The 18,950-nt window shown below is 28.9% G+C and overlaps 3 protein-coding genes across 6 annotated transcripts; 2 read left to right on the plus strand and 1 right to left on the minus strand.

Annotated features, from left to right (window-relative positions):
* Positions 1 to 8,859: 8,859 nt before the first annotated feature.
* LOC118074419 (zinc finger-containing ubiquitin peptidase 1-like) lies at positions 8,860 to 12,596 on the plus strand. 2 transcript variants are annotated; one of them, XM_035095633.1, is made up of 5 exons: positions 8,860 to 9,613; positions 9,753 to 9,984; positions 10,403 to 10,674; positions 10,746 to 12,235; positions 12,347 to 12,596. In XM_035095633.1, exons 2-5 carry the CDS (start codon positions 9,779 to 9,781, stop codon positions 12,389 to 12,391), a joined length of 2,013 nt encoding a protein of 670 aa, XP_034951524.1. In that variant the 5' UTR covers positions 8,860 to 9,613; positions 9,753 to 9,778; the 3' UTR covers positions 12,392 to 12,596. The 2 variants fall into 2 exon arrangements, with proteins under 2 accessions (XP_034951524.1, XP_034951525.1); XM_035095634.1 differs by lacking the exons at positions 8,860 to 9,613; positions 9,753 to 9,984 and adding an exon at positions 10,204 to 10,327.
* A 2,666-nt stretch (positions 12,597 to 15,262) lies between these two features.
* LOC118074368 (UPF0415 protein C7orf25 homolog) lies at positions 15,263 to 18,367 on the plus strand. 3 transcript variants are annotated; one of them, XM_035095520.1, is made up of 5 exons: positions 15,263 to 15,436; positions 15,498 to 16,002; positions 16,081 to 16,655; positions 16,744 to 16,896; positions 18,079 to 18,367. In XM_035095520.1, the coding sequence occupies exons 1-4, from the start codon at positions 15,281 to 15,283 to the stop codon at positions 16,855 to 16,857; spliced, it is 1,350 nt and encodes a 449-aa protein (XP_034951411.1). In that variant the 5' UTR covers positions 15,263 to 15,280; the 3' UTR covers positions 16,858 to 16,896; positions 18,079 to 18,367. The 3 variants fall into 3 exon arrangements, with proteins under 3 accessions (XP_034951411.1, XP_034951412.1, XP_034951413.1); XM_035095521.1 differs by lacking the exon at positions 18,079 to 18,367 and adding an exon at positions 16,971 to 17,968; XM_035095522.1 differs by having other exon boundaries at positions 15,296 to 15,436; positions 15,511 to 16,002.
* On the minus strand, positions 16,935 to 17,947 carry LOC118074370 (tetratricopeptide repeat protein 12). The gene is made up of 4 exons (XM_035095523.1): positions 17,777 to 17,947; positions 17,518 to 17,718; positions 17,061 to 17,456; positions 16,935 to 16,984 (listed from the first exon to the last, which is right to left on the minus strand). The coding sequence occupies exons 1-4, from the start codon at positions 17,838 to 17,840 to the stop codon at positions 16,935 to 16,937; spliced, it is 711 nt and encodes a 236-aa protein (XP_034951414.1). The 5' UTR covers positions 17,841 to 17,947.
* Positions 18,368 to 18,950: the final 583 nt, after the last annotated feature.

Genomic DNA, 18,950 nt, shown 5'->3' on the forward strand with positions numbered 1-18,950 from the left:
TTTTCTCGTGTTCTTATTTATTCACACACTTCTCGATTGGATAAAAACATGATTCAAGACTGGTAGTTGGCCGACAGGTTTCTCACAATATTTCTTACCTCCAAGTATTCCGATCAAATGTTACTTGTCTTCAGTTTATATCAAGACATCATCTACTTCACTTTATTAACTCATCATAGTTTTTCTTGCTTCGGTCTATAATTTTTCTTTGCTGATTTTCAAAATTATTCTAAAAAATAAACACTTATAATTTAAAACTAAAAAATAAATAAAAAATAATAACATTTTAAAATGTTTATAAATATGATAAATAAATCTAATCATAGTCTCGTTGGATAAAAAATAATTTTAAAATGAAAGCAAAGCTATCGAAGACAATGGAGTTGGAACAAACAAAGTGTTTAAATTGGGTGATATTTTTAATATTTTTAATGACTTAATTCACACAAATCGTGTAGTGGACATTGGCGTGAAAGACCGGAATGACAAGAAGCGAGGGTAAAGAAAACGGAGGAGGAGAGATCAAGCTCGTGGTTGTGCTTGAGGGGTTTTGCAAGCTTTTAATTGTTTCGTGCTTAGCTGAAGTGCTACCAAGGGGTAGGATATAAATACAGAGAGCATTTAAAAAGCGCTCAAAGCAGTGTCCTTTTTCATACCTTTACTCATTTACCTCTTGTTTTGGATTTTGTAGAAAAACAACCTTTCGGAGGGATGGATTTCGCATAAAAAGCTGCGCTTGAAATTGAGTTCATTTGTGTAAAGTGAAGTTAATCCATTAATTACCTCACACTTTTCTCGTTATGAGTGTTTTCTACCCTAATTATTTCAACCTTGAATGTTACTTTTTGTCTCTTTTTCTAATAATATCTGATAAAATATTAGCTTCTGGTGTTATTTCATTAGGAATCGAGTAATTCAGAAAAATCGAAAAAAATATCATTGCAATTAATAATTAAAAACAAAAGATGATCAATAAAATAACAAATGATATTTAAAAAAAAAGTGGCACAAAATTCTACAAAATAAAACTTATAGATGTGAATATTTAAAAAATTAAAATAATGAAATATCAATATTCTTAAGATCAATATAATTGTATAAAATGTTTAAATTTAATTTTTTCTGAAATTGAATAATTAATATTAGTGTCCCGGACTACCTAACTGTAATAGCCATCACGACTCGACATTTTTCTCCGTGTAAGATCAATTTGAAAATAAATTTAAATCATTATTAATCAATTGTGTTCAACAATATTTTATTGCTATTACTTGAACAGAACATTATAATTTTATACTTTTTTCCTCAATAAATAACTAAATCATTTCAATATATAATATGTCATCGATTAAACTTTCAATGAATTATGTACGACTTTCTAAAATTCTACGACCTAATTATTTTTAATAATTACACAATAAGCTATTACAATCGAAGCCTTTATATTTTGTATATGTAAATGATGTTATAGAAACAATAAGACTACATTTTAGGAGTTGAAATTCAAACATCGAAGAAAATTAGTGGGTGGGATTTATGCGTCGCGCGTTCGTCGCGGCAGGCTCGGTTTCTCAGATATATGGAAATTTCCTGGGCACCCGGTGTTCGCACAAGAGAAGGTAAGAGAGAGGGTGTAGAGGGGTGTAGAGTAGATGTACGGGCGGCCAAGTAATATAAATTCAAATCAGACCCTGTTTTCACACACAACAAACTTGGAGGAACTCCGTGGTGCTTGGTTTCTGCTCGTAACTGCCTTCCGAAACCCACCCCTTGAGGTCACACCGTCTATAGCCCCCTTGCCTTTTCCCTTAGTCGCATGTCCTTCCTTCTTCGTTTTCATCTTCATCCCCTACTCTGCATCCGAACTAAGTACCCAACGCAAACCTAACGTCTTAATGAAGATATGTGATGCAAGCGTGTGAGATTCTTGAATTTCTACCCTTGTGCTCGGCTAATTTAACCTGCGAAACTTCGAAAGTTTACGAGCTACGTTAAATAATGCTCAAATTTGTCAAACTAAATCAACAAAACATTCCTTTAAGACGTTCGTTACATCTCTAATTCCTAAAAAAATAAGTAGAAAAGTCAAACAGATGTCAGACATAACCGTAGATTACAATTTCCTTAAAAAACAATTCAAAAAATCAAGTAAAATAATTAATTATCAACCAATTTACATTGAAATGACTATCTGATACTTGTATTTTTCAAACCGAAAATTTTATTTTCAAAGTCGGTCTGGACGTACTCAGTGCTCTGATGACAAACTCTCGATTGATTAAAATTCATAAAGTGTCATCTTTTGGTTTGTAACTAATTTCTATTCTTATAGAAAAATTCTACAATTTCTTAATCACATAAAGTTATTTATAAGAATATTTTTGTGGTAGTTATCGAATATAATCATAGTAATGATAATTCGATAAATGACAAATTAAATTGTTCACAGTCATGGTAAATCATGGACAAGTATATTGTATTAATATTGATCAATATTAATCATTCAATAAATAGAATCTATTTCAAATGTCTTTTAACTCAACTTCTTCTAGTCTTTTGGTTATAAAGAAAAAAAACGGCTGAACCGAATTTGTTCAAACTCCTTCTCGATCTTATATATTGATTTTTAAATCTCCTAACATGCTTTCAAATGTCTCAAAACGTAAAAATATCGAAAAATTGCGAATTTCGAAAATTGACTCCCTTACAATAATTTTCTGACGGAAAGTTAATAAAAATAAAGTATTTATAACAGTATTTCCTTTGTTAGAACGTTTCAATATATAAGTGGGAAGGTCTTAATGATTTATTCAAGTTAGAATGGAAACAATGGTTAATTACTAGTGATTAGTTGATTACTGATGACTTTACCCAATGTGTAATCGAGACGTTTTTGGATAAGGGTTGGAGACCATTTCGATTAAACATTATGTGAGTAAGAATAGAGGGTGGCAGACATATAAGATTCGTAAAAATTAAGGGAACATTCATGGAGCAGCCATTTTGTAAACAAAACTCTAACCATCTCAGTCACAAACTTTCAAGCATCTTTCCCTTAGTGGGCGCGAAATACGCCCTCAGAAACACCCGTCGACTGGTAGCTTCCCTTAGCATATATTATTATATTATGCGAGTGTGTAATACGTAGAAACCACCCTCTTAAGATTAATCCATTTAACATTGTCTGTCCGAAATATCTCAGAGTCTTAAAAGATTAGAATTACGTCAAAATAATTATAATTAGGATAAATAATTTTTTATAATTAAATTTGAATCGAAACAATTATTTTTAATCTCCATAAATATTCTTTTACTCTTGAGATTATGGCATTATAAAAAGATTCAATTTGTACTCGATATGTTTGTGTTCATAATTCAGAGTAAAGCAGCTACTAAATGAAAATCGCAACTGAAATAATACTCTTAAAACTAAATAAAGTATACTTTTGTGAAATTGAATTTTGTATGACTAATCAGATTCTATCCTTGACGAAACAGATTGCTTGAAAGAGTAGAGGTGGTAAAAGAGTATAACAAGGGATGTTCATCCTCTAGACAGAAACAAGCGCAGTTAAAAGTCAAAATTCAAGGAACCCTAGACAGAACGAATGCTTTAGAACATCGTATGTCGAGAGCATTACAGCAGTTTCTCATGGCTCCGACGTTAGAGTTTTCCTAGACGAGGGTGAGTGACAAGAGGGAGAACACGAGGGGATATAGATGATGGAGAAGAAGAAGAAGAAGAAGAAAGAGAAAGGAAGATAGAAAAGGATAGAAGAATAGTTAGAAAGAGGGGAAACGACATCCCCGCCAGTTCTAGGACCTCCGCAAGCTTCAACCCTCTTTCGCAACCCCCTTACTCTTCATCCTCTATACCTTGAGGGTAACATTCTAGAGTCTAAGGTAGATTATATTATTTCTCTGGCTTTCTGCCTCCTCTCACGACTTTCTCTCGACATGGTAGAAACCTGGCGGAGGCAACCCGCGCCATTTTGTGAATGTTAAATCATTTATTGATCCAAGAAGGTGGTGGCGCGCCCGTTTCCTACTCACCCCCTATGCTACTCGCGTTTCTCTTCGCTTCACCCGCACTCCCATGAGACTCCTCACGACTCCTCGAACCAACTCTACTGCCTGCCTTCAACTATTCCTCCCCAACGACTTTAAACTCATCCCCTTTTGTGACCCAGGAAACACGAAGACATTTTGAAAGGAATTGAACCAAGAAAAGTTTCAAAACTCATTCAAACGTTGACATATAATCACTCCCCTTCATCTTCAATGTACATTAATTTACTAATTAGATTCAATATAAAACAATTCTGTTTTCAATTCTCATTGTTCTGTGAAAATGAAAGTTTCCATTAATTTCATGTTTTCCTTTCAAATTCATCAAGTACAATATTGAACCCTCAACCTCTAAGACTTAATTTAAGCAAAACGTACGCAATAAAAGACATAGTCGAAGCGATTTGAAAGGTACAGAAGTAAAGCTAGAAGCCGTAGGAAGGTGGGTCCGCGAAATTCGAGGCCGAATGAAGAGGGAATTTATCGAGGGCGGTTTCTACGTGCAACCCTCTTTAGGTTTACCCTTACAAGTAAAGAGAATCCCTTTTCTGTAGATAGTAGAACTGAAAAGGGAAGACTAGTTTTAGAGGATCAGAATCACCCTCTTGGATCTTTCCAGGTTGCTTGGTCAAAAGGGTTGAGAAGATGGGAAGCCACCCCCTGGAGCGGCAAATACAGACTGGGGTAGTTTAGACGAGAAACGATTTTCGAGAATAAGAGAGACCAGGGAGAATGAAAGTGGAAAATGGAAACGAGAGAAATTGATGAGGATTTTCTCATTACTACTCCTTTTCAAAACAAATATCAATGTGTTATACGTAAATTTAAAAAAATTAAAAACATTTAATCTCTATATTAATACATCTCCATCCATTTACAATCCTTTTAAAACCAGTTACATCAACTACGAGATTACTTTTACAAAAAAATTTCAATATGATACCTATGATATTACTTACAACTGCTACTAGTAGATTCATTAATAACTCAATTATTAATTATTAAAAATATATGTAACTTAAAGTTAACTCTAATGTAAACAAGTGTCCAGTGATCCTATTACGACTTTCAACTCTCTGCCACCTTTACCTCAACCCCCGCAGTGTCGTTAATAGCGTTCTAATCGAGTTCGAGTCACTCGAGACTCCATGCTCGATTTTCAGGTGAAAGAGATTTAATAGAACACACGAACTAGTAGAAAATCTCGGAAATGTCATTATAAGGTTGTGAAACTTTTTACTTATAGAAAAAATAAGGAAAAAAGTAGGAAAAGTCATGACATTGCTAATCAAAGTATGATATTTTTTAATTTATTATAAATGTTAACGAGGATAATAAAACGAGTAACATCATAACAACACATTTTTAACAGATAAAAATTGTAAACTTTCGAGAATTAAGATGTGTAGTATAAAAAAATGATATCGGAATAAAATATAAATGTTTCGTAGTTATTGAAAAGAAAAAAAAGGCCATTTTCCGCGCAGAATCGTAAAAATCGTCGTGTATAGTGCGTAAAGGGGTAAAAAGGCAGGGCATAGGCTACGAATCGTAAGAGCCTAAAAATAAAAGTGAGATCAGTATGCTGAGAGCTACGGAAAAATCAACACTATTTTCATTTGTGTATCTAAGCTCGTAAGATTATTTAGTTGATTATAACAACTGATTTTTTAATAGAAAAAAAATATACAATAATTAATTGATAACGTTTTTATTCAACTAATTTTATTGATTACTTTTTACAAGCTGGATTAATTTAATTATTTTGAGAAAAACTTTTAATTCCACTAAGAATAATTATTGATTTTATATTAAAAGATGAATTAGAAATTATTTATTCAAAGAAGTTAAAAGAGGAAAAGAGCTTCAGTAAACCAATAATTCATTGCTACTCCAACAGTAAATTCAGTGCTTTAAAAAATGTATTTGAATAATTTTTTATACATCAAACAAATCAGTGATTATATTTTTATTTAAAGTGACATTTTTTTTCTTATTTATATATATAAAATGTTGGATTATAAATTGTAAGAATAAATAATGAAAAGATTGAGGTATAAGTATATTATAATTTAATAGAAAGTAATTAAAAGTGTGATATTAATTGTTTTTACATTTCAATATTCAATAACGTTTAATCTTTGTGATACTCATAGAATTCGAAACCTATTTTTACGATTATAGTAAGAGACGATAACATCTTAGATTAGATTTTCATATTTCTATCAAATTATTTCTTAAAATAAAATCACATTGTTTCTTAAATTTATACAATGTTTATTTTATTAGATGATTCTTTTTCTACAGCTAATTTGTTTAGAGTAATTATTTTAAATACCAACAAAAACAAATCCTCATTAAATTGTTATTAAAAAAAAAGTTTGTAATTAAAATAAAATGAATAATGAAGTAAGTTTAAATAATAAAACGATGGAAAATAATTCTACTCCGTTGGTTAGGAATTTATTTACAAGAACACGTAGGGTTTCAATTTAGAAGTTCTGAGATGAAGGGTGCACGCCATACTTTGTTAGGCCCCACCCCAATCTCGGAGGCCGTCTCTCCGTCTCGAAAGCGCCTCGAGGGGTTGTAGAGAGAATGATATAGGAACATATATCTATATACACATATAAGTACAGGGGTGGGTACCCGCCATTTTGAATTAGTCGTGCTTAGAGTTACTAAAGGGGTGAAATTTTTATGAGAGTCCTCTCGCTTATATACATTTACTCTCATACTCCTTTTACCCCCTTAAAATAACGTACATCGTAAATGCCAACGGTCGATGCTTTTCCGCCCCTAAGTTTCCGGCGAAAATTCTAAGCTCTCTATAAACCATATCAGATAGATACAAAATATTTACAAGTGTAATATTAAATGTCTCATAACTACTTTATAATAATAAAGTTATTTTAAAATATTCAAAAAAAAAAACAATGTGACAGCCAAAAGTCACAATTGAACAGACAAATAAGTACCTGTCATTTTATCAGAAAATTAAATGAACATTCGAAAGCATTAAGTAAAGGTGAATGTACGAATAACAGAAATGATTAAAGAGAAATGGAAATTATGAATTTCAAAATAGCAATCAAATATCAAATAAATTTAGTCTGAGCATTGAAAATACATTAAATTTATTTCATTTCAAATGTCACAACAAAATATATAGATATCGTTTTAATTTAATTACTAATCTAATTTATATTAGATTCTCGCATAAACATTTATAAATTTCTTGCATTATAATTACTAATATAATTTATTTGAAATTTATTAAACTCATGAATTAGTTGATATTAGCAAATAATTTATAAAATACACAATTGCTTTTATGTATACTAATTATAATGTTATTACATAAAATTATTTTGATGAATTAAAATAATTCAACAATGTTAAAAATATTTCATCATTTAATATTCAATATTATTGTAGAATTGAATATAAAAATACTCCAAAACTTTAAAAGAACATAAATAATGTGAAATCTCTTTCGTATCTCTTTAATTTATAACACTCTTAATAATTCGCAACTTTATTGTATTTTCTTTGTTTTAATTATTCATCCTCAGGATTAAATTTATAGACAGTTCGTAAGTTTTTATTTTTAAACGTCACTCTACTTTATACTTTAATCAAATTTTATTCTATAATATTTCAAAAAGTTTGTTGCAAACTTTCTTAACGTAAAAAAAAATTGGAAAAAATTAATATGTCACAATTTTATTATTAATTTAAATTATTAATAATAAGAATAAAATATTTTGTTTTAAAAATATGAATTATTTATATTTTATATACTGCGATAATTAATAAAAATATTTCAACAAAATATGTAGTACACTTTATTCAACTTCCTCATTGTTAACTCCCTTCTATTCTCAGTTTCTCATTTACTTGCTTCCGTCTTCCTTATATCGATTACCGTATCGGTATCCAAGCGGATTAACCCACGATCTTGATATAACAATTCATGAACATTATGCGATTATTTCGCTCCAATATTTTCATTTATTCTACTTGTCGAATGAATTGAATACATTTTTTTATAAATTAATTAACACTGTAAAGCATGAAAAAAATTTGATTTCGAATAATCGAGCAAAAATTCAATTAATTCATGAAAAATTAATTAAATTTATAAAATCATACAAAACTATTTATTAAAAATCTTCTGCAAGAAGTGAATGAATAATTATAAAAGTAATAATTACTCTCTTGAAAAAAATGAATAAAAATGTAAATCAATTCACTACTCACTGATTTTATAAAAAAAAATAAACAATAGTCTTTGATTTATTTTTTGACCTTTTTAACTGATCTTTTAATTATAATTTATGATTCCTTAATATTTTCTTTTAAAATTATTAAAAGAACTGATGATTTTTGATTGTGAATTGCTTTGCAAAAGTATTTGGTAATAATAAGTATTATGGGAAAAAAACAATTTCAAATATTTGCAAACGTGATAATTACTGCATTCTATAACACAAAGGAGAAACTAAAAGCCTGACTGTTACCTTCACTTAATATTTAAACAGTTATAAAACCTATTATCATCATTTGATAGCAAATTTCATTGAACGGAGTCACGTTATCACTTAAAATAAACGATACATACTGAATTATTTGCAATAGATAAAGCAAAAGTCCTTTACACTGTCGGTTAAGAGCTATTGATCCCCATGCAACCCTTACTCGCATCGACTGAATGGGGAGGAAGTTCGCGAAATAGATAAAACTCACGGATATGCACAAAAATAACATAAGGGTTGATAGTATCCGTCATATGGGGTCGAGGAAGGCGCCGTGTCGGTTCTTTTGAGCCAACACGGACGCCTTGAAGTCTATGTAAAATAAACAAAAACAAAATAATCAAGAAGTTTATAATAAGAAACGAAAAAAACAGTGATAAGAAGTTATTGTAAATTTTAGTGAAAAAATTACCATAATGTTTAAAATTATCCAAAGTGTTGTTAAATAAAAATTAACAGTAAAAAAGTATTGTATTAAAAAACGAATAATTTGACCTCGGGATTCGCGACGGTGGTAACAATTAAATGGGTCAGTTTAACCTAGCAACTACGGTAACCTTCAATTGGATTATGGAGAAACTCTTTCAGAGGTGATTAATTGATGATAGCCAATTAAAAATATCAAGCAACGAATCCGATAAAGTTATTAATAAAGTGAATCAACAAAAAACAAATCGTTAATAATTTTGGATTTTGTGCTTCAATAATAAACGATAAGAGTACCCCTTCCTCTATTTTCTCACATTTCCATGACACAATTTTCTCCTCATCGTCGTTCTCTTCGATCGGTGCGGTCGTTTTGCAGGAAACTATCGATTCTCTCAAAGGAGGGTCACCGGCTTGTGTTCTTTCTAATTGAGTAAATCAATTGAGAACTCTTTCTGCCAAGATTTACAAATAATTATTCATCATTTTTATTTATTTTATCTACTTATTATAAAACTTTTTTTAAAAAAATATTTAGATATATATCTACATCCGGATTAAAAGTATCCACTTATTCTCTTGTGAGTATAATAAAAGATTCTTTTATACTTTATAATAATTTTTTTTCTAACTCCAAAAAAATATAATTATTTTATTAATTATTTATTCACTTTTTTTTATCAATTATATTAATGAAAAAGGTACTTTTTTTATTTTAAGGATAAAAAATAAATAAATTTCGCAAAATGGCTGCGTGTAAACCACCAGAAATGACGTACACGTGCGAGATATGCGGACTCGAGGGATTTAACGATGAAGAAATGAGATCTCATATGGTCCTGTATCACCTTCAAGGTGCTGCAAGCTGTCCTTTTTGTGACCTAGGTGAAATCTCATCTGCTGAAATGCTTTTTCATGTGAACAGTGCACATTTAGATTATTTAACACCCAGGTAATTATGAACAAAAAAATTTTACATAAGGAATCTTATAAATTAGTTAATTAATAAAATATCAATTGCCTATATGCAGCATTTATCTAATAATCCAACAAATTAAAAAAAAAACTAAAAATACCTGACAAATAATTCAATTCAAAGATTAAGCGCGAAAAGGTGAATTTAAATTTTCATTCATCATCATAATCAAAGTACTGATTGAACACTAGATGTCGTTTACTCAAAATCGTGTATTTTGTTCATTTACTTGTGTAATATAATTTCCGCTCTTTAAAAATTTTAATTTTATAAAAAATAAAGTGTAATGACATGACATTTACTTTTGGTTTAATGAAAAGTACTATACGTACATAATTAATATTTAAAATATAAGTTAAGTGATGATCATTGACTAATTCTCTAACCTTCTCAGCACTCCAGAGAATGATATGATGGCATTTATTGATGATGATTCAATAATAGAAGATTCAGTGAAAGAACTAGAAACAGAAGATGTACCATCAAGAATATCAAATCGACCATCCAATGTTCAAAATGGTTGGAGTGAACCAGAGAAGCATAATAATGAATCACCATCAAGAAAAGGAGAATCTTCCAGTCATTCTCGTTCTAATATGAATCATAATTACAATAATAATATTAACACAGCTTCTAATAATGCCCCTAGTTGCAATGTGAACACAGGTATTTTAGTTAATTATTATATTTGTTCTTAAATCTTCGCTTTATCACTACTACTTTTTATCCATTTTTAGTACAAGAAGAATCAGCTGGACATGGATCTCCTCTTAGATCAAGCTTAAATCTTCAGCTACGTTCTTATGCTTCACCTAAACCTCGAGTTCTAGAATGTCCAATGTGTCCATATACTTCAGATAGTCCCTTAAGGCTGGAGGAACACATAAATCGTCAACATTTCGATTTAACTTCCCCTTCATTTCAACCAGAATCACCACCAACTCAAGATGGTGTTTTTAGTTGTCCTCTATGTGTAACATCTTTTCCCAATTCATCAGATCTTGAACTTCATGTCAATATTGAGCATAAAGATATTCTTAGTCCATCAAATGGGACTATTTCTCATTCAGATGTTGCATCTAGTGCAGGAAGTGATACTCCAGCATGCCCAGTTTGTTTAAGCACATCATTTAAAAATAATGATGAACTGACCGTCCACATCGAGGAACATTTTACTAAGAAAAGTACGCCATCGCCTATGACTCCAGATTTTTCAAGTGATCGGCTCTTAGCACGGAATATGGAAAAAAGAGAGAAGGAGGTGAGAAAACTAAGAGAACAGAGAGAGTTTGAGATGCTAAGAGCTCAATACGGAATGGATAACCAAGGAAATTTTAGAGAACAAAGCGTTACAAATATGCAGAGAGCAGTTTATGCTGGAGAGATGTCGGTCGCTGATTATTATGAACGACAAATTGAATTGAAAGCTGCTGAGCACAATGGAATTGATGACGGAAGTTCTTGCACGCGAGGGTTGGTCCCAAAAGTACGGGCAGTTAGCCAAGCATGTAGTAATGTCATCAATACCTGGATGTGCTCAACTGTAGACCATTACGGATCGACTTATGGTGATAAGGGATGGGGGTGTGGATATAGAAACATGCAAATGTTAATTTCTTCACTACTCCAACATACTGGATACAACGAATTGGTTTATCGAGCCTGGACTTCAGTTTCTTCAGCGGCTGGATCGCATGACAATCCTCTTAGATCATCAATGCCATCAATTTCACGGCTTCAAAGGATGATTGAATGGGCTTGGAGTCAAGGATTTGATGTCCAAGGTGCTGAGCAACTTGGAGGAAAACTTGTAAATACGAGAAAATGGATAGGAGCAACGGAAGTAGTAACTTTATTGTCTAGTTTAAGGATAAAATGTCAGCTAGTAGACTTTCATAAACCTACAGGCATTGATGGAAGCCATCCAGAAATGTTTAACTGGGTCCTTCAATATTTTCAAAGAAGTGATGATTTTAAACCACCACTTTATCTTCAACATCAAGGTCATAGCAGAACAATTATGGGGGTAGAACAGTTGAGAGATGGTTCTATAACAATGTTAGTACTAGATCCTAGTCATACTCCAGTCCAAATGGGACAATTCAATAGTACTAGCAGTGCTCCAGGTGCTATGAGACTTATAAGAAAATCTACAGCTGCTATGAAAGCTAGGCAATATCAAATAGTTGCTGTCATTGGAATAATGGAAACGGAATCCAGGTATCAAGTAAGTTAAAAGAGTTTTTATAACTCTCGAAAACACACAACATTTGTATTTAAACTTGATGTTTTAGTTGCTTATGATCCGTTAAAAAATTTTTTTTTTTTATATTTTCAGCTTAGCAAAGTTTTGAAGACAACTAGAATCCCTCAAGATAGGTGAAAATTGATAGAAAAATACGAAAAAATAATGAAAATGTCAAAAAAGCATTTCGTGATCATAGTGTATTTAATAGGTAAAATTAAACTATTTCAACAATAAATTACCTTAAATGAAATAAAGACAAATAAACAGATGCATAGATACATAAATCTTCTGTCCAATAATTTAAAAAAATGATAAATTAATGAGACAAATGTAAAATCTGCTCAATATTTTTCAAATTTATGTCTTATCTGTTTAAAAGTATTAATATTCAATATTTAATGTTTAAAACATTCCTTTGTTAATTCATGCTCAGTTCAATTGAGCTGATAAAATTACTTATTAAAATTTATTCAATTTAAAAAGAAAAATTGATTTTTCTTTTTACTTTAAGATCAACTAGTTGAATGAAGCTATCTATCTTAAAATTCTTATGAATGAAATTTGCTATAAAAAAATATACTAAATCATAGCGATACAATGGAGTATATATTTACTAACTTTTATTATTAATTTTTTTGCATCAGTATTTTATGATAAGTAAAAAAGTAGTCAATATATTTGTGTCAATCCAATATTATATCACTTTAGCTCAGGTTAATGGACGCTAAATATTTCCGAACAGTCACACTGAATATTCAATTACTTATTGTTATAATTATCATTATTAATAATAAATTAACGTAATTTTCATGAAAGAAAAACAAGTAAAGTTAATAATGCACATATTTACCTCACTAAAAGTTCACGAAATATTGAAACAGAATATGTATGAAAACACAATAAGAACACTTAAGAAGTAATAAAGTACAATTATACTTTCATACCTTAGAAAAAAAATATGAACAATATATTTAATTAAATACAAATAACAAATAAAAGATAAAAATTCAAAAAATTACGAACGAATTTTTTCAAACGTTCATTGATGAATAACCAATATTATAATGAAAAACTATCCAAATATTGTATTCATTGAGCTAAAATTAATTCAAAAATAATTATCATTACTCTGATCGTTAATCAAATGTTGCTGCTCGTGAAGATATCATTTCCATATTTATTTTAATAAAATATTTCTAGCTTTCATTATGCAATTAAAAAATAATAAAAGTAATATGTGATTGATTGTTTCATTGATTAATCTTAGAACAAAGATGAGTTAAAGCTAAGATGACGGAACAATCAAGCGGAATTCAACCACAAAGTCAATTTGTTAAGATATTATGTTAACCAATTATTAAATTTTTTTTTAATAAACTTTAGATAGGTATGTTTTATTAATGGTAACAAAAGTGACAAAAAAAAAATAAATGTGGTTGAACATTTACTAGTATTATTCTTATCAATTAACAATTCTGTTAAATCATTATGGAGTATTAAAAATCTTTCACTACAGTAGACTTATTAAAAGAAAACAAAATTTATCGTTATAACAACTTAATAAAAACCAAGGGCTCATTTATTATTGTTAAAGAATTAATTTTTTTATTTTATCGAAATAATCATGACTGTTATTTTAAATAAATTATTTACACTTAAGTTTAAGATACTGTTACGTTCCATTTAACTTTACTTTACATATCATTTTTGTTAAACATTAATTAAAAATCAAAGATTAAGTAAATAAATAAATTTTGTACTTATGTTGAAAACATGAAAAACTAATATAAGTAAAATTAAATTTTACTAATAATTAAGAGTAGCTGTTGTGTATTCTTCAATGCCATTTGTTATTTATCACTCCATTGGATTGATTGACAAAATTTATTTGGACTAAATTATATGTTGAAACCTAAATATCGCATACAAGCTTTATGCGCTTCAATCAGATGTCCACATTCTGATTCTCCTTTTTCAATAATACTAGAGATTGAGAAAAAAATATTACATCATTCTCAAATTGTATAATATCAAGTTCTGAAGTATAAACAACACTGAATTCACATAAATCAATATTTTAATATGTACTACATATTAATTACTGTTTATTATAATTCAATAAAAATAAAAATTTCTAAATAATGCAATTTTTTAACCTAAAAACCTTGAAATGTTAACCTTACCACGTGTCTCTAATTTTTTTTGTTTCTGGACAAGCACAACAAGGTTTCAATTTTTTTTCCTCTTTAGCCTCGACGGGCTTTGCTTCAGCCTTTGGTGCTGAATTGCCCATTTTTATTGTCAATTTATGAATAAATTTTGTTTTCTTTCACAAAGCTTCTATCTGACTCAAATCGAATAAATGTATGTAATTTTGCTGAAGCACTAACCTTGAAAATAATCTAGGTGGTGTTACGATCTGTTTCTCTGAACCACGATGACACAATTCCTAGAATTTGAAGCGAAACTTGAATCAGCAACAAAAAAAATGTCAAAATTTCTGAGCTAAATCTGTTACTTTGACCAACTTTAACACATTTCAAATTATTACACATTTAACACATTTAAAATTGTCCAAAATTGTAATAACTTGTCTTATAATAATAGTATTATTATTGATTTTGTTTCACGTAAAACAAATGTCAATCGACCTATTTGGAGTAATTTATCTTCATCTTAATTTACGTATTTTTAAAATTAATAAATACTTTGAAAAATAACCATTTTTATCCTTTTACGATTTTTGTATTTTAAATATTTGTTCGTTTTGTTGTTACGAATTTTAAATTCTTTTTTGTTCTTTATTTTCAAAAAACTTCGCACAAGATGAGCGGTTTTTTAGTTGCGTATCAACAATATTCTGTGACGTCAAAATGCTGGAAGTAGATCAGAACATTCAACGCAAATAGATGACGCCACTGTTATGTTACTGTGTGTGATGTTTTTGTTTACTCACACATCTATGTGAGTTTATTCCAATCTATTTTTTCTTAAAATCTTGTTATTATATTAGTTAATACAAAAATGGATGAAGATAAAGAAATATTATTAAAAAATGTAAATGAAATAATTCAATATGGATACGATATGATTGAAAAATTGAATACGTTGAAAAACAATATAAATAGTGTTGACAAATTATCACGAAAAATTCATAAAGAAATCAAGTTCTTAGACAAGGTATTATACATTAATTTATCTAAAATAATGAATGGCATATTAATTTTATACTGTAATGAAGGTACGATCTACAGGTAACTTGAAGAAAGAATATCTCCAAAGTACTAATTTAATTCAACTAAATGCAGTTGTTAAAAGGTTGTTAATGGAGTGGTCAAAATCCAATAATAAAAGTAATCACTCTATAAGTGTTATGAAACCATTCAAAATGGACAGTAATAATAGTCGCTTAATGGTGGATATTATTAGTGATGATGGAAATACTTGGATTAAAGTAATAGCACGAAATCCAAAAGCTCTATCATTGATATCTCTTGGAAATGGTGAATATGGTCAAAAGTCTATACTTGACCAAGCTAAATATTTTTTGACCTGTGCTTCGATGCATCTGCATTGTTACAAACCACCCAACATAATATTCTATTTTGCATGTGGCATTGAATCGTTTTTAGCAAACCAGCTAGAAGAATTAGGAATTTCAGTAGAAGGCAAACGAATAGCAGATATTACTGATACGTCTATTATTGAGTTTGAAAGTAAATTCGATTTAAATGAATTTATCTTAGGTAAGCCATCAAATGTTCTACGAATACAAAAAATCATTACTTTGATGAATTAATAAATTTTTAATAATTTCATGATAGATAATTTAAAGAACCATTCTATCAGTAGCTGTAATAAATCATTACTTATTTCTACAAATAAAGAAAAGACATCGTCATCAGTAACTACAACGAATATTTTATCGAAAAAATTAGAAACTTTTAATGTCTCGCCTCAAAAATTGTTGAGTATTGAAACTCTTAATATTGATGTGTCAAGTCTTTTGGCATATGTTAGTAATATGACTAATGGTCATGCAAATTTTATTTTTTTGGAACCTTTATTGAATTTACAAGCTGAATGGGAAAGGAGTAGTCCTGTGAAACCAATTTTAGATCAATGGTTCGAAGGAAAACGACTACTAGTTTGTAAAACAGCTTATGATAATTTTATGGATATTATTAAAACTATTGGAGGAGTCAATGAAAAATTGAGAGCCGAGGCATTCATGCGAAAAGTACAAATAATCGAAGATGCTGATGAGGGAAGAATCTTACAATTACCAATAGTAGGGAGAATAAAACATCGATCGAGAATAGTCTTTGGAACTGGTGAATTTACGAAAAGTATTACGATAACAGCAAATGAAGGATTTGTAAGGGCAGCTAAAATGCAGGTAGACAGTAGTTATTAAATGTTTATTAATGGTATATTTAAAAAATAGTACTAAAGATGTAATTACTATCTGTAAATCATTTTAATAGGAGATTGAATGTGCAGTAATGTTGCATGAACCAAGATCTCTTTCTGAAATCAAAGAAAAAAATGCCAAAAAGTTAAATGATCATACAGATAATAAATCAACTGAAACAAATTAAAGGCAGCAACAAAAATGAGCTAACTATACTCTTGAATAGGTATTTAATTTTAACTTACTTACTTAATATTTACCGAATTATTTACGAGTAACATCAGAAGAAATATTTTTCAGTTCATTCTCAAAATCTGAAAAGAATTGAACCATAATTCACTTCACAGACGATAAATATAAATAATTAATATTAAGCAGATATAATTATACCTGAAATGTACTTAAAATACTTTGGAAACTTGTCTTTAGCTAAAATGATAAACTCATCACATTTTTGTCGATTACCCAAAAGAGCATGACATTTCGCACTATTTAATAAGGCCTTTATATTTTTTGAATCATTAATACGTAATGCCCAGTTAAAATTATTAAGAGCTTTGTCATACAGTTCAAGTTTCATGTATGCAAGTGCACAATTATTCCAAATAAGAGCTGAGTCTTTTCGTTCTTCAAGTGCTTTTTCATAATAAGTAATGGCTTTTACATAATCACCTTCATTGAAAGCATTATTGCCAATCTTTTTAAAATTATCAGCTTTTGCATCTCTTATTTTTTTATCTTGTGCCCGTTGATTTGCATCTTTTTCAACCATTTTCATGAATATCTCTGAAAAATGCATTATAATTATAGTCATAAGTTTATTTTTCATGATCAACTCATCGATTACCAGGATTAGTCGAGTTATCTGAATCTTCATGAAGTGAATTTTTATTATTAATAATTGTTCTATTACATTTAACAATACATTGATCATCTTGAGTTAATAAATCATTATTTTTCTTACGTCCGTCAAGAATTGAATCAGCAATTTTCATTCCCTCATTCTGCTCTTCGATATCATTTGAAACTAATTTTTTTATTACCTTTTCTAAAATATAAGAAAGTATGTATTTCAATCACATATTATTCGTAATAAAACAACTCACCAACTTCTGTAGCTCGACACATGAAATTATTAAATTCCTCATCAATGTTATTTTGGAACGACATAAGTTTTTTTGCGATCAGTTATTGGAATTATTCAATAAATATTTTAATAATATTGAACTAACAGTATTTACTATGGAATTATCAACAATCACTTCGTTACCATAACAACCTCGTTATATAGTATTGAAGTAAATCCAAAGCATTGAAGAAATTATAAAAAATTATATCATTAATTTAAATATTTTCGAGATTATTGGAATTAAAACATTTCATAAATAATATTTTTTTTTGTTTCTAGAGAGAACCACTTACTTTCAATATGGAAAAATTACCAGTTTTTTCTATGAAAAAACAATAAATTCATCAGTTAAGGAAAAGTAGAAAAAAGAAATAAAATCGTAACAATTTTTTATACAAGATATTACTTACATGAACAATTTTACTAATGTAAAAAATGATTTTTACTTGTGCTGGTTAAGTAGGAGTAGTTAATTAATTAATTAGCTTCTTACCTTAAAATAATATTTGATTGCAGAAAATAACTTGAATGAAAATGATCGATTAAAAATAAATTGTTACAGTTTGAACGAAAATCCCATTTTTATTCCACAATTACCACATTTAAACTTTTCTTTTTTCATTATCTTCAATAAAAATAGAAGACGAAAATTAATGTACTATGAAAACATTTTACACGATTTGAATGAAAAAAGTACAGATTATGATTGATAAAAAACATTTATTAGCATTAATTAACAGTTATTATGCATTATTTTGGCTCTTACTTAGTTATACAAGGTTGTTTTGTTTATTAACTTTATAGTGTTAATTATTCCATCAACATTTATATACGTTTAAAGTATTATTATTAATAAACAAAATAAAAATCGAATTTTTTGAATTTGAATGATCATGAACATCTCGATAATCGATATATCGAATTTATATACAATACCATCCATTGGTAAAAATGAATTTTTGCTTTATAATGGAATTTTTATTTAAAAATTACATTAAAAAATTATATTGTAATTGCAATTTTACTTATTTTAATTAAAAATTTTTTTGTTTTATACTTGTAAATTACTTTCGAGATTCATAAAAAATAGATATACTTTTAGAATTGACTGTACACATGTACTTTCTATAGATGTACATACATGTAAACAG

The sequence above is a fragment of the Chelonus insularis genome, unplaced genomic scaffold (genome assembly GCF_013357705.1).
Source record: "Chelonus insularis isolate UGA/USDA-ARS -01 unplaced genomic scaffold, ASM1335770v1 contig_135_pilon, whole genome shotgun sequence".
Lineage (NCBI taxonomy): Eukaryota > Metazoa > Arthropoda > Insecta > Hymenoptera > Braconidae > Chelonus > Chelonus insularis.

Bases quoted from the DNA above. Each gene is read 5' to 3' on its own strand.
- LOC118074419 (XM_035095633.1), top strand. From the start codon at position 9,779: ATGGCTGCGTGTAAACCACCAGAAATGACGTACACGTGCGAGATATGC. The intron at 9,985-10,402 runs GTAATTATGAAC...TAACCTTCTCAG, and splicing joins TTAGATTATTTAACACCCAG to CACTCCAGAGAATGATATGA. The intron at 12,236-12,346 runs GTAAGTTAAAAG...TTATATTTTCAG, and splicing joins AAACGGAATCCAGGTATCAA to CTTAGCAAAGTTTTGAAGAC.
- LOC118074368 (XM_035095520.1), top strand. From the start codon at position 15,281: ATGGATGAAGATAAAGAAATATTATTAAAAAATGTAAATGAAATAATT. The intron at 16,003-16,080 runs GTAAGCCATCAA...ATTTCATGATAG, and splicing joins TTTAAATGAATTTATCTTAG to ATAATTTAAAGAACCATTCT. The intron at 16,656-16,743 runs GTAGACAGTAGT...TCATTTTAATAG, and splicing joins TAAGGGCAGCTAAAATGCAG to GAGATTGAATGTGCAGTAAT.
- LOC118074370 (XM_035095523.1), bottom strand. From the start codon at position 17,840: ATGTCGTTCCAAAATAACATTGATGAGGAATTTAATAATTTCATGTGT. The intron at 17,719-17,776 runs GTGAGTTGTTTT...CTTATATTTTAG, and splicing joins GTGTCGAGCTACAGAAGTTG to AAAAGGTAATAAAAAAATTA. The intron at 16,985-17,060 runs GTATAATTATAT...AATTCTTTTCAG, and splicing joins GTATTTTAAGTACATTTCAG to ATTTTGAGAATGAACTGAAA.